Source organism: Taurulus bubalis (assembly GCF_910589615.1).
Source record: "Taurulus bubalis genome assembly, chromosome: 1".
NCBI lineage: Eukaryota > Metazoa > Chordata > Actinopteri > Perciformes > Cottidae > Taurulus > Taurulus bubalis.
The window spans coordinates 11,257,638-11,273,002 of NC_136589.1; the positions used below are offsets into that span (position 1 = coordinate 11,257,638).

Genomic DNA, 15,365 nt, shown 5'->3' on the forward strand with positions numbered 1-15,365 from the left:
GGTGGGATCGAAACAAACTGGCTGAGATGTGAAGACACCCACAAAAAATGAAGGAAGTCAGTGCGGAGCTGCAGTGAACAGCACCTCTGCTGTAGGTGTGTACACAATTCTCCGACCACAGGAGGTCAAATCAACATTTGAAAGGAAATTCGTCTTATTTTGTATGCTATTCTTTTAGGATATTTTTTTGGAATACCGGTTTGAATCCAGCAAATTAGCCAAATACTTTCCAGGCGGTCCATTGGGAACAGCCGTGAGATTTTGCAGAGCTGCTTCCTGATTTAACTTTGACCTCCTGTACCTGCAGTTTAATTCTGGTTTATTACATTGTGGGCCTAATTAACATAGCTTTCATCGTTATTTTTGTCCATTACGATGTTATTATCGGAAACGCTACAACGTAGACTGAAGGGCGAGAACCCTGACGTTCTAGATAAGGCAACAGTTTAGCAAGATCATTTAAACATCTTCCTTAAATTGTCCAATCAATGAATCCTTGACGTTTTACTGAAATGTTCCTTCATTGCACAACAAAACTGTGCCTGCAAAACAACTTAAAGTCAAAGTTGAACCAGGAGATGAGTCTGTTAACTGTGATTTTGACCTATTTACAACACACAAGTCTCAAATAACCTAGAAGTCACAGTATTTAGCTCTTATTTAAGTAACTTTGAAGTCATATTTGCCCAAACTGTCACTATATCAAATACTATATGAGACAGATAATCTGTGAAAATAATCTGGTTCCTTTGCCTCCTTTTAATATTATCAATGGCATTTTTGCAGGAATCCACCTTGCATGGTGGATTCAACAACCAATCAGAGCCGAGGAGTCTCTAACGCAGCTGTCAATCACTGAGCTCTGATCAAACTGTCAAACAAGGCAGCGTTTGACAGTTTGACAATATGAATCGAAATGCTGTTACTGCATTGCCTTCTTCTCCGATCAAATGTTTATTAGAAACTTATTCTAGTGTGCTGTAAAATGAGCTCATGGTTGCTGGAGCCGGTGGGAGGTTGGCACCGCTTGGTTTTGGCTCGACTGTTGATAATCACTTTGGTGAATACAATATTATCATAATCATTCAAAATCATGTTTAAACCTGTGAAAATCCGTTCCAAGTTGTAATACACCAGACTCGTTCTCTAATTGGCTCGTGTGCACATACAGTGCTGTGGGAAAACATGATATTTAAGATGTTTAATGCCCCCTGATCTCCACATTAGTAACTAGCGTAGTATAACTATTATTCAACCTGAACGTAACCTGAATGTACATAACTTTAGGGATTTTACACAAACTGTCTCCTGAACTGGTCTCACACCATAATTTGCCTTTCTTCTCCCAGTGGTATAAAAGGAAAGCATGCGCAGTTTGCTAACGTCAGCCTGAATTACTTCAGGTTTGAAGTCATAACAATTCTATTTGACACTGATCCCTTGTTGCATTAGTAGCTGCCAACATACAAAACTACCTTGTGCAACTTTAATAGCATGAGGTTACCCATGATCCCATGGTAAATATAATAAAGATCGCTGCTTGACCAGGTTTGATCAAATAAACCGTGGGCTTCCACTCATTCTCTCCAGCTCATCAAAATGACCATATATGTTTCAGAAAGCCCCCCACATGCAATTCCTTACCCAGTAGTAGAACCAATATAGCAGATTTAATTTGCATATTATTCATATTTTCCAATCTTAAAGTATAATTAGAATTTGTAATCTTACATTGCACTTGCTGAGCTGCATTTATAAAATATTGATTTAGTGCAGGTGTAAATGTATTAACAAACCAAGTAGATGTGTTTTAATAATAATAATTATAATACAAACCTGTATTTAACCGTTTCAATTAAGCTGTGTTCTCCATTTGAGATGACAATATCCACTTCTTTAGACTTGTTTGTGTTTGTAGGGCATTTATCATTACACTGTATGGCACATGCATGAATGCCTTCCATACTAATCACTTCATTCAAGTCATTATTTAAGTTTCGCAGACTCTCCATCTTGCTATCAGAGAAAACAATGCACTTGACTTTATGTCCTCTCCAGTGAAACAAAAAATGAATTAACTCCTCCTTTGTGTGCAGCCTCTCTCTTTTCCAAACCCGTCTGTGCTGTTTGAGTAAACAAACCAGCTTTCTGTCCTCGTTTTCTTTTTCTCGCTTCCTGTGTCTCTTTCTCCCTCTCGCTACTTTCCCTGACTTTATTCTCCTGGTTTCTCTCTGTTCTTCACCCTCTCTGCCTCTCCCCCCTCTGAGTTTTGCTGCTACCAGATGCATTCAAATAAATAGGTAATTAATCTGTGCCTCCGAGGCTAACAGCAGCACATACCTGCCCTGCGGCCTGCCCCCTGGTTCGGAGGCAAGACAGAAGCAAAGTGTGGGTTGTTACTCATCAAACACCCGCATATATCCCTCCATACTCCGTCAAAATGACGCAGGGTAAAATCTCGATTTGCTCTTTTTTTGACACACAACTTGGTCAGGAACCACTAGTTCGTGTTTTTTGGATGCTGCAGAGAAACACCTGCAAACTCACCTGCAGCAATGGAGGCCAGACGCACGTAGTCAGAGCCCCTCTCCTCTGGTTCGTAGGGGAAGTCCTCCACAAGACTGAGTCCTGCCAAAGTAGAAGAGAGAGGTAACTTCTGTTGTGCTGACAACCCAAAATAATGCTGTACTTTTCTTCTCCTCTTAAGTGCCGAATTTGTCTTTTCAGTGTCCCGAAACACTGACACAAACACTCATATCATAAAAGTTGCATACAAAGTTTCAAGGCCTGGACAAAATAATTCATGCATGGCTGGATTAACCCGTTAGGAGACTCTGGGGCACAAAATCTGCAGTTGGAGCGGCATCTTGACATTGCACCCCTTATCTATCGCCCGATGTGCATTTTGTATCGACCCTGTCGAGTAGCAGAGCATAGACCGGATGACGAGAGACCCGCCAGCGCTAAAACTTTGGTACAGTACTTAAAAAAGGCCACATTTGTGCATTCTACTGCACACGGCCCCAATAACCAATAGTATATCACATATATTAAAGGCTGGTATAACACTACCTGCCCCCATGCATTTGGTGTGCCAAATAATAAAACAACTACATTTAGAAATGTACACCATGTGTGCAAAAATAATACAACATATAATAAAGGACCTAAAATAGTTTTTCCAAACTTGCTTTATATTACACTTTAGGTCTGATTGACAAAACAAGTCTGGGCTATATGAAGCCCCAGGTGCAATCACCCACTTATAATACGGTTTCAACTTCAGTGGTTAGAAGTTCAGTTCAGTTCAATTCAATAAGTTAAACTCTGAATTAAATTAACTACAAATCACAAATAAAAGCAGGTTGAATGGGGTTGAAAATCAACTAGCTGCAATTTTACCCCTCAGCAATCAACACTTTAATATGTAGGCTTTCAAAGTGGGAGGAGTTTCGTGTAGGAGCTGTTTAGAGGCCACGCAATTTTGCCCAAACTGCAGCATGAATCGTCATAAATGCAGCTTGTTTAATATATCGAAGAGAATGGTCCTGAGAATCGTTTCAAAATGTACCAAACACAAAAGAAGCTGCATTGACAAAGACCCACGAAGCATTGTTATACGATATTAGATGTGGGACTAATTTCTAACCTTTCAAGAGCATTTTAATGGATGTATTCCAGTGTGAAGCAGGTCTTGACTACATGTTGACATATTGTTGAGATGCTGTAAAATCAATCAAAATGTAATTCATTTTGTTACCAAATTTAACCCAGTTTTAATCTCAACATCAAGACGTCTTTTGAGCTACAAATCACCAAATAGATGTTTACTGCGGAGGAACAGCTAACCAGCAGGAACATGACGGACATTTAAGGTGGTTGACATTCTGCTTAACAGCCTGAAACTTAATACAACCCATCTTCAGGGAGTGTCTGCTTCAGTTGTTTCATACCTTTTTAATAAAGTGTTTACTGTATATTATGTTGTTTCACACTCACGTCAGCGGCCAGCCTGGAAGTGATGATGGCTGATGAGTTTTATTGTCTTTTTTATTTGTTTATTATCTTCATGTCATGGCTTTTTGCATTTCCACTTGACTTGCAGCATATTCACAACGTTGTCAAACTTGTTAAAAAGCACTGTTTTGAATATATAATAGGCTGAATTAAAAAACGTTTTACATGTACCACAATTAATGGGGTCCAATGTAGGACATGGCAATGCATGGTCGTGCAAAGCGCTTCTAAGCGCAAAAGTGATGTAATACAATTGGTGTGGGTGGAACAAAAGGACAATTTGACACAATAATCAGTCTTTTTATATTTCAACCTGGCATTAAATGTTGAGCTCTCTGGAGGCGGAGGCCTAATTTGGGTGTAATGGGCTGCACGAATTTATTAATCCCAAGAAGCACAACCGTGTTACCGTAGACACCAGTCTCACCGTGCAGCACGGACTGATGCAGACTCCAGTAGATGCTCAGGCAGTTCTTCTCCTTCTTCATGCCTCGTTTACACTGGCAGCCGTGCAGAGGGGTGGACAGCAGCGCCGTCATGGCATTCTCACACTGGTTCCGCGCCCCGGGCCCCAGCTTCACGCTGCCGTCCCCCGCCACACACTGCCTGAGGGTGCGCAGTCGCGGGCTGCAGGTGTCGTCGCTGGAGCAGGTGTCTCCCGCGCGTAGGCAGTCCCTCCCGCCTGCAGAGAGAGCCATGCGTGGGACTCCTGCAAGATAAGACAGACAGGCAGACAGACAGGACAGGACAGGTTAGTCTCGTGCTGTGGTGATGAGATCTGAGCAGGAGATGAGTCTGTCGTTGTCTGTACAGTTTGTTTAGTGAAGCTTTAGTCCAACGTAACATTCCAGAGGTTTTGGATGTAGGTAAAACCATCCGCTCAGTATTAATCCCACACACTGACCAAACAAGCAAACAAACAAAACAATAATCCAGTTTAAAGAACAGCCAAAACAAAAATAAATCAAATAAAAATGCATCTTCATTTATTTAACCATTATGATGATGATAACCAAGTTGTTGGACCAAGGATTTTCTAAATGAAATCACTCAAAACCCTGTAATTTCTCTGAAGAAAGTGAAGATAGCAAAGGACCAATTGTTGAATAAATATTAGGACAAGCTGCCACATATTTTGAGACTATAAGAAGCACAACTGGAAGAGGTGTGTACTGTGCAAGACTCAAAATGGCGACATTTAAATAATAATAATAATTAAAACTTTGATAGCGCTTTTCTAGGTGCTCAAAGATGCTTTACATTGGGGACAGAGACAAATGGAACAAAACGAAAAAAATGGAAAGACAAAGCAAACAAAAACAAACAAACAGAATATTATTGGTTACAAAAAACAAAAAAGAAGAACAAAAGAGCAGCATAAGGATCCACCAGCAGGAGGAAGAACTGAAGCAATTGTATCGCTCAATTCAAAGCCGCCGGACTTCATTGAGAAAAACATGTGCTTGTAAAATGGCATTTCGACACAAAAAAATATCTACCATGATCAGAATTTTGATGTTCAGATTTGAGTACATAAGGAGCAGCGCTGGGAAGCTACAGAATGATTTAACCTCTAACATAATGGACACGCCCCTAAAGCAAATTAAAACTGGTGAATTAATGTGCGCTTTTATGACCCACTGAATCATTGCTAAAATAATGTAAATTGTATTGAATTTAATTATTGGATTACAGTTTTACATCCCTTGTCAGAAGCAATCAAACTTGGTCAACGAGCCATCTCACTACTGTATTCCTGCATTTTAAAATGACATTCATAAACCCGAGGGGGGTGCTATATTATTCATGAATTCATCTAGTTGTCACATAGAATACATCTGACACCACTGAGTGGATTTTGATAAAACTTGGGGGGATGATGCATCTCGCCAATACACCCTGACATGTTTAAAATCACACTGAGGTGTTCCAGCTAGTCAAAATGGAAGTGTCATATTTGTACAGATTAGCCCAGAGTGGGGCTGCTTCATTTGTGGGGGAACAGCTTGTTTACTGTTGTCTTGTTTCATGTGACGCTAATAACATGCAGGCTTTATTCCCCTGAGGATAGTAAATACTTGTTTATTCCCAGCTGCCTAACAGTTCTTAGTCTCACTCTTAAAGATAATGTAGTGTTGTTTAATCCACCCATACGTCTGGTTTTGGATAACACTTGCATATATAAATGTACTAAAGTATGCTTAGGCTTATTATAAGAGTAAACAACAGGCACAACATCTGAGGGATGAATGACTCCAATGTTGTATTGTTCCAAACTACAAATTAACAGGATCAAAAGCGTACTGCCAGGGACTAGAATATTTCCGACCTCGAAAAGAAAGAAAAAAAGAAGCACAACCAAACACAAGGTCGTTTTTTTTATTTGTAAATCCACAAATCCCAAACTGGCAAATCCATCTAAGCCAAGCAGCAGTTGATTGACGTGCTTGTAAATTGATGTAAACATGTTTTGACAATGTTATGAGGTAGCTGGTTTAGATAAACAATCTCTGAAATTTATCTTTTCTGCACAAGAGTTATTTGGGAAAACTTGAAAAATGATCATCAGTTTGTCGTGGTCAGGCATGGCTTTTCTCATTGAGACAGTTCACTAAAAAACTAAAATGTCAACCTGCTGGTGGCACTAGAGGAGAGAGGTCAGGGGGTCAGCTCTGACATTCTGGCCATGCACTTTGCTTCAAAATGGGACCAAGTGTATACTTTTCCATTAGAGAGGGATGTTATTCACGAGATGGCTAAAGGTGCCAGAGCTCTCCTCAGCATCAGACAGGTCAAAGCTCGACTCTAAAAGTGAATGCCCTTTCTTGGGTTTTAAATATCTTTCATGAAGAGCTGGTGCCTGTTTTATTATTATGTGAATTTTGTTCTCCTTGTATCCAATTCAATATTTAACGGTAACCCTGGTCAAAGCTGTCCCTAAAAAATTCAAATCCCAGCTTTCCAGCTGACTGGCGTCAAATCTCCTTAGTCCGCTGTGTTGGTAAAATGTTTGAAGGGATCCTGAGGGATGCCCTCTTGGAAGACACAATTTCCAAAACTGCCCGATCGCAACATGGTTTTATGGCAAACAGATCAACCGTCCCCGCTCTGGCTTAGATCCTGTAATGCTAGCACGAAGCACGACAATGATAACCCCCAAAATGGAAGTGCACACTGTTTTTGTTGATTTCTCCCGTGGCCGACTCCGGCTCATTGTGAGGAGCTCTCTGAGTGACAGAGCAAAGGAAGCACTGGGGTTGTGTCCGATCCCTCTGACATTCTAGCTGGTGTCACTGTTGCTTTGTCATTTGCATCGACAGCCTGGATTCATGTCGGCCTCCCTCTGTTATCCCCGTCACGAAGCTACTGATGGAATCTTTTCATGGCCCAACTCAGGAGGCCTCAGATTCTGTGGCTGACTGAGTGCAGGAGTTTTCACTTCCTATTAGAGGAGTTAAGACCATGGATATGGTAATCAGTGCCAGGAGGGAGGACAACATCCCCTCTTCTCTGACTCCAACAAGTTCTGGTCAAAACACATGAACAGTATACACATAATATTAAAACCGCTTGGAATGCAGATCTCTGATCTGTCATGCCCTCATTAAGGGGCTCACGGCATGAATTGTTTTATACATTACATCATTTGTATATTCCTCTTGCTCTTAAATCTTTTTAAATGTTTTCATGAATTGTTTTAAATTGTCTGAACATCCTTACATTTAGGGTTTGTGCTCTTAACTTCACAATTTGCCTTAAATGTTGATCGCTGTCATGTTTGACACATTTCAGGATTCACTGGGTTTTCATGCTGCTGTACCCTGCCGTGTGAAACTTTAATAAGTGAAGCAATTAGGAGTCTTTTAAAAAAAAAAAGGAGAGTCCCATTGAGATTAAAAATCTCTTTTTTGAGGGAGACCTGGCAAAGACAGGCAGCAGCATAAAAAATACATAGTTACAGACAGAAAACACAGAACAACACAAGTTAAAAGAAACCAAAAGCTAAGAGACAGTGACGTAACAGAGTCAATTTAAGAAACATTTACATTTTTGGGAACCTGCCTCTATTTCTTTAATTCTAGATTTAAAAGCAGTCAGTGGTATCAGTTCTCTGAGCTTTAAAACATTCTGCAACATATTCCATGATGAGGGGGCAGAGTACACAAAAAGTCCTTTTTCCCATTTCCGTTCTGGCCGTTGGGACAGTGAACATTAAAAAGTCCTGAGAACGCAAAGCGTATTGTCCGACACTTCTCTGCATGATGAAAACACACAGGTCGTTTGGGAGCAGACCAAGGATTGCCTTATAAATAAGGGTGTACCAATGACAGAGCCTACGGGTGGCCAAAGCATGCCATCCTACCCGAGAGTATAACTCACAGTGGTGAGTCATCGCTTTATAGTTTGTAATGAACCGCAGTGAAGCATGGTAAGCTGTGTCCACCCTACGAAGACAGTTAGCAGAGGCATGCATATAAAGAAGATCACCATAATCCAACACAGGTAAAAAAAGTAGCAGCAACTAATCGCTTTTTTACATTATTTGAAAAGCACAGATTATTTATATAACCCAGTTTTAACCTCAACTTTTTCACCAGGTACTGTACATGTGGCTGAAAAGCGAGGAAGTCCTCCGAATGTTTGAAAACAACATAAGTTTTGTCTTATCTGTATTCAAAACAAGTTTCAGTTGAAAAAGGGTATTTTGAACTACATTAAAAGCATTTTGCAGGAGATCAATTGCCTGCACAAGAGTTGACGCACAGCAATATATCACAGTGTCATCAGCATAGAAGTGACAGTTAGCGTCCAGCACATTTTCGCCCAGATTATTTATATAAATAGTAAATAAAAGTGGACCTAATACAGATACTTGTGGCACACCTTTACAGACGGTAGCAATATCAGAGGATAGGCCCTCATATCTGATGCACTGAGACTTATTCTCAAGGTAGCTCGTGAACCAAGCGACCGCTTATTCCGAGAGCCCTGAGTTGAGGAGCCTCAGCCTTAAAACATCATGGTCAACTGTGTCAAATGCTTTGGACAGATCAATAAACAGTGACGCACAATGTTGCTTCTTGTCAAAAACAACACAAATGTCATTTACTACTTTCAGTGCAGCTGTAATAGTGTTATGTTTTTTCCTAAAGCCTGACTGGTAGGTTGATAAAATGGCATTGCTATACAATAACTCCAGAAGTACAGATAGGTTCGATATTGGCCTATAGTTATTTAAAATAGCTGAGTCACCACCTTTAAACAGTGGGAGAACAAAGGCAGATTTCCATTTCATTGGTATTTCGTTATTTTTCATTGTCAGATTAAAAATATATGCAAGTGGTTCTGCAACAAAATCAGCAGCCAATTTAAAAAAGTAAGGGTCTATACAATCAGGCCCCGAAGGTTTCATATGATCTAGGCTTTTTAGGGCTTTATGAACTTCCTGCACAGGAAATGGGGTAAAATTAAAAGGCTGACCAGTATAAACTGGAACACCAGTACAAGGTTTTACAGACCTTGGACAACAAGAGTCAAACAGAGAGCCAGAAGATATGAAGTGTGTGTTAAAACAATTCAGTATCTCCATTTTGTCATGAACAGCGACAGAGTCCTTCATAATAAAAACTGGTAAAACTTGTGAGTTCTTGCTCACAGAGAGGGATTTGATAGTTTTCCAAAATCTCCTCGGATCATTTAAACAGACAAATAATATTCAGATTTTACTTTCTTGATAAAAGAGGAACATTTGTTTCTTAGTTTCCTAAACACAAGCCAGTCATTGTCTGCACAGAGTGGATGTACCATATGTCATGGCCATCTATCCAAAAACAGTTGAGTTAGCCTCCCTATTGTTGCTAACTTGAAGGTGTAGCAACCAGAGCAAATTCCAGACAAACTTTGTGCAGACAAACTTTGTTTAAACCAACAGAACTTTACTTTATATTCTAGTGAAATCCCGAAGTTTCAAAACACCAAATATGTCGGGCTGAATTTTTAGTTAAATGTGTGTAAACATAAAGCTTTTTATAAAGAGCTGGAACGAGACATATATATGAAATATTGTCAGATAAGGGGAGTCTCCTAACTTTAAATAAATTGTATGTTAAGTGGTTAATTAATTATCGAGACCACTGCAGCTCTCGCAAGAGTCAGAAAGCATTTAAAACCATCTAAAATGATAGCGATAAGTTTTATTTAACAAGTGAGCAGAATTGGTTATCGACTGCTTGACAGATTCCCAGAAGCATTTCTGTGTCACTGACTACTTGTTGAGACGTTCTGTGCAGCGAGTCGGTAATTACATTTTAATCACATTTTATTCCATCACGGTTTAATCAAGTGATGAGGAGCGAAAGCAATTTCCCAATAAAAGGCAGGAGTTTGTTCTTCTTCCACCGGCAGAGTGACAGAACGTAATATGACGTCTTCGTTCGGCTTCAAAATGTTTCTCAGAGGAACTCTATCCCCGGGTTACGTAACTCTAGAGATGATCAGATAATAAAAAAAAGAAAAGGAAAAGGGCATATCTGAGTCAAGTCTACATCTTGAGCTGAAGCCTGCTGTGCTTGTGGGGAAAATGGGTTAACTGCCATGCGTCCAGCAGGAGAGATCTCAACCTTTCCGAGGAGTCAGCTAATCTAGAGGCAAGCTGTCAATACAAGTCTAGACAGACAGTGAGGTAGGAAGCGTGTTGCTATGGGTTTGGGGTGTTAGTGGAAGCTATTGAGAGAAAGCATCTGCCACTCAAGTGAAGAGCTCATCTTTGCGAAGGTCTTGACAGACAGCACTTAGTGTGCCAAAAGAAATATCCCCCTCAAAAAGTCATTTATTCCACCATGGAGTCTTAAAATCGTACGTATTCCAGGTCAAGCAAAAGGAGGGAGAGAAAACAAAACAAAAAACCTGCAGGGGGAGATAATGTCATTCGTTTTTTATGCAAATCAGCTCCACTTTCTGCATTTTCTTGTGTCAATACCTTTGTCAAGATACTTCACTCGCTCTTAAAATACAGATTTGCATTGGAAATGCATGATATCATGTCACCATGTGGTAGTTTTCTTCACTCTGTTTAAGAGAAAACACTATTAAAACATTGAGATGTTCTTTTGCCGTCTCTTATGCGAGTGTGCGTGGAGCAGCAGGTGGGATCAGACGTGTGGGTGGCGTGTGTGGGTGCTCTGATGTGGAAGGTGGAGCGCCGGAGAACCTGAAAGCCCAGTTTGCCTTCTCCTTGCTTCAAGGTAAAAGAATAAGAATAATGTTTTTTAAAAAGGCCCTGGTGAGCAGCAAAGGTGCAAATCGTGTTAAATTGTAACTAATCCAGTGTGGAGAGAGGTTTGATATTTGTCTGAGAAAATTAAGTAGCCCTCCAGATCGCGAGAGATAACCGTTTGCCTGGAAACGGAGCTGCGGCACACAGGCAGTTCAAACAGAGACAGTCAAAACCAATTAGGGGAAATCAGTTGCCTTGTCATTCAGATTGGTTCCATCCAATGTGCCTCCCTGTTCATCCCACTGAGGTAAATAATCTGTTTGAGCTCGCCTCTCTGCGCTCTTCTGCTTCTATCCCTCATTTGTTTCTGTTCTCCCCGCTCTCCTTTCTGCATATCTGTCGGTTCTCTCTCTCCCCCCCCCTCTTCTTTTCTCTCTTTCTTTTTTTTCCATTCTCTCTCATCTTGCACGCAAACACACCTGGTATGGTTCAGGGAGCAGATTCTAAAACTCAACAAATATTTTTCAAGGAAACGAGTCACTGGGAAGAAACTAAAAGTGAATTCACTTTTACTTCCCCTGATCTCATCTCGGGTGGTACGAGCTTCATTGTCGCAGCAAAAAAAAAAAACAGCAGATATGAATATGCAGTGCTTTTAAAAAACAAAGCGTGGGATTGTCAAAAGTAACATTAACTGAAAAGCCATTTTGTTGACAAGAGTTGTGGGACATGAAATGAATAAAACCCAGGTCCTGTGAGCAGATCAACATGTTGATTTACAGCTGCAGGTACTAATGGTTGACATCGTAGGCAACAATGGGGGCGATTGACAAGAGCACCTTACAACTGAACACAATTTAACTGCTCTACCCAAAAGGAAGCTCATCGGATGGCTCCTCACGTCTATCCGGCCCCCACCTAAACCCCCGGGCTCCTCTACGGCCACCAGGCATCAGTCACTGCCATCAGCCGGCAGCTATCAGCCAACAAAAGGAGGTTTCCTTTAAAATCTATAGGAGCTGCAACACGTGAAGGGAGCTCAATAAGATCCAATTCTCGATAACTGATGTTCATCGCTGTGAAGTCCATGGAATGAATCATGATGATAGAACTGGGGGGGAGAGAGACATTGATGTCAATGATATGATACACTGTATATAGGATATGTTGTGTTCGCACACAAGTATGATTGAATCCCAGAAAACTACTATTACAACTTTTCTGCCCATTCATCTTGAAAGTTGCATTCCATAAAGAGAGAATCAGGGTGCAGGATTTACTATAATTTCATTGTTGGATTATAAACCCCTTGAGTTCTTAATTTCTATTAATTGTTGTAATTTTCTTTTCATTGTTGACACATTTATTTTTACACAGATGAACAATACTGACTGTCCAAGAAGGGGGTGGAAGAGGTTATTATGAACATAATTGCACTCCATGGTTTTTGTGAGAAACAAATTAGGTTTCGAGTTGTATTTCCAGTCATCTCTTATTCAACCCAATACAACAGCTCAGCTTTTAATTGTAATTTTTACAAACAAATAATGTTTAGTTTTTATTGACAGAGAGAGATTCAATTAACTATTTGTTTAACTAGTTTATAACTGAGGTCGAAAGGTTCTTTAAATATTGTGCCTTCTCCAGTTACAAGCTGGAAGAGGATGATTTGATTTATCTCTCACATAATTTATCAAGCAAAGATGCCAAATCTCTGCAGACTTTGAATGTCTCTGAGGTTTTAGATTGTTTGTTGAACATAACAAACAATTTAAACACATCATTTTGGGCTCTTAGAAGTTGTGACCTATACGTATTCTTTGACATTTTATTGAATAAATGCAACTGTGTCTCTACATGCAAAAGGTCCCACCAACTCCACCACATAGGAGCAAGATACTTTATAGTTGTGGTAGTTGCTTTGTGTGTGTGTGTTGTGGTAAATTGTGTCCTTTGTCATGTTGAGTCACTTTGTAACTTCTGTGTTTTTGTTTTTATTTGTGTCTGTGGTTGTTTTGTGTCGCTCTGTAGTCTCTTTGTGACTCTTTGCAGCGGTTTTGCATCAGCTAGTAGTTGTTTTGGTCTCTTTGGCTGTTAAAATCTCGGGTTTAGTTGAGGGTAAAATAAAAACTAGAGGCGTCCTTTTTAATTAAATGTAACCAAAGCCATGATCATTCCCTTACATTAACCACATATTTTAGTATTTATCAACAAAAACATGTATCATAACAGTTAAGGTTGTCAGTCAATGTTTTGCATACAGAGTCAGTTATGTATCAACAGTTTGTGAAAATGATGAATAGATCAATCGATACTGAAAGTAATTATTTGCTCCAGCTATAGTTGTTAGCCTGTACATGTTGTATTGATTTATACAAATAAACTTTGCTTTAAATCCCAAAGCAGTGGAACAACGACCTTGAAGAGACGGCTCCCAAGACAGCCAAAGACAATGCTGCATTCATCAAAATCCCTTCAGTCAAGTCTTGAAGCGGGGACTCAAACTTTTAGCTACAACGCCAAGTTTTACTGACTGAACAAAAGAGGCAAGCTCATACACAATGAATGGAATTTGTTTTCTCAGTTTGAGCTGATGCACTGATCAGTTGACTATAGGTCTCTCATGAAAAACATATTTCTCTCCATCAGTCCCTGCATGGCTGCATTGCCATAGACGGTATGATGAAAACTATTAGAGCTAACAAGCTCTGGGATTGTTCCGTAAATTGTTGACAGTACTACCAACGGGACCGTGCTTATGTTACTTTGTACTGTAGTTCCTTTTTAGCTAACTGTGTGTCCCCGAACACTTTTTAACCAAGATGACTCACTGTCTCTGCTGGGGTGTTTTTTTTTCTTCTTTTCTGCAATGCTGTGTTTTCACATCTTCTAATAATGTCTCTCCTCCCCAACAGAGTTGCCAAAACAAAGAAATTAAGCAATATTCTTCCAATAAATGCAGGTCAATGAGAAAGAACAAACATGCTAGTGTGAGCCTATTCATACACATCAGTCACAAAAAAAGCGAAAAAAACAACAGTTTAGACACTTTTAGGACTTCTTCGGAGGAGGATAATTGGTCCTCAAAATTACGCTGTGATGGCGTCCTCTTGGTCTCTATCATTGATTCAGCAAAACATGATGAAATTTGGAGGAGAATCAAGAGACCACTGCACATGCAGAATACTAACTCACTCAGATTCCTCAGTGACTAATCCATCCCGGAGAAAGTCAATATCATTCCGCAGCTGTTCCTGCACGCAACTGCTATTTCCTTTGTCTTCTTGGAATGGAAAGTGTGTGTGTGGGCATGTATATCTCCATCTGAAAGCTTGATGAATAAACTATTTTTACAATTTCAAAGACTGTCAGAGAAAAAACAATGTTGCCCTTTTGAGGCAGAGATCATACTTTTTGCAGGCACATTTATGTTGTGCTATATAATAATAAATTGATTTTGGAATGAGCTCCTGAGTGGAGTGAATCATATGATGGGAGAATGAAAAGATGATTACTCTGAAGTTAGATGACTCGATCAGTATCTGAAAAGAAATTCAAAGACAAAGGTTCAACACTTCAATCAGATGCTCTAAAGCATCCTAAATTGGATATTATGGCAATGAAGACACTCTTAATGGGAACATAAATGAGAAGTAATGCATGAGATTGTAATAATAATTAACAGAAGTAGAATAGCATTTGCCTTTTGATGGCAATTTCAGAAAGGAACCAAACACACCAGTGCTGTACTTTGAGATGTTTACGATAGGTCCTTTTAATGAGGAGGACTGTGTAAAAGAGCCAGAGGGGGCAAGTAATTGATGCTAAGAGGTTGTTTTGTTTAATACTTTTTACTCCACCACATTTATCTCATTGCTGTAGTTCATTTACAGATTCAGACTGTCCATTCAATTGTAAATAAATAAATAAAAAAGTCCAGAATTTAAAATTTAAGAATGTAAATATAATAGGATAATATGAACGTATGTATTAGCATATTATACGGACTTGTCTAACCTTACATAGTCAAAATCTGAATGCAGGACTTTCTTGTAATAGAAAGTAACGATACACAGTTTTGGTTCATATTGTGGTGAAGGAGTTTGGCACAGCGGGGGAAAAAAAACAAAAA

General features: G+C 39.7%; 1 protein-coding gene across 1 annotated transcript in view; it reads right to left on the reverse strand.

The window, feature by feature from the left end:
- gfra4a (GDNF family receptor alpha 4a) overlaps positions 1–15,365 on the reverse strand; it is a gene marked incomplete at both ends in the record, with an annotated part of 124,482 nt that overhangs the window by 24,675 nt on the left and 84,442 nt on the right. Inside the window, 2 exons of the mRNA XM_079231191.1 lie at positions 2,548–2,628; positions 4,445–4,726. Of these exons, the coding sequence (XP_079087317.1) occupies positions 2,548–2,628; positions 4,445–4,726 (363 nt within the window). The remainder of the gene's footprint in view (positions 1–2,547; positions 2,629–4,444; positions 4,727–15,365) is intronic.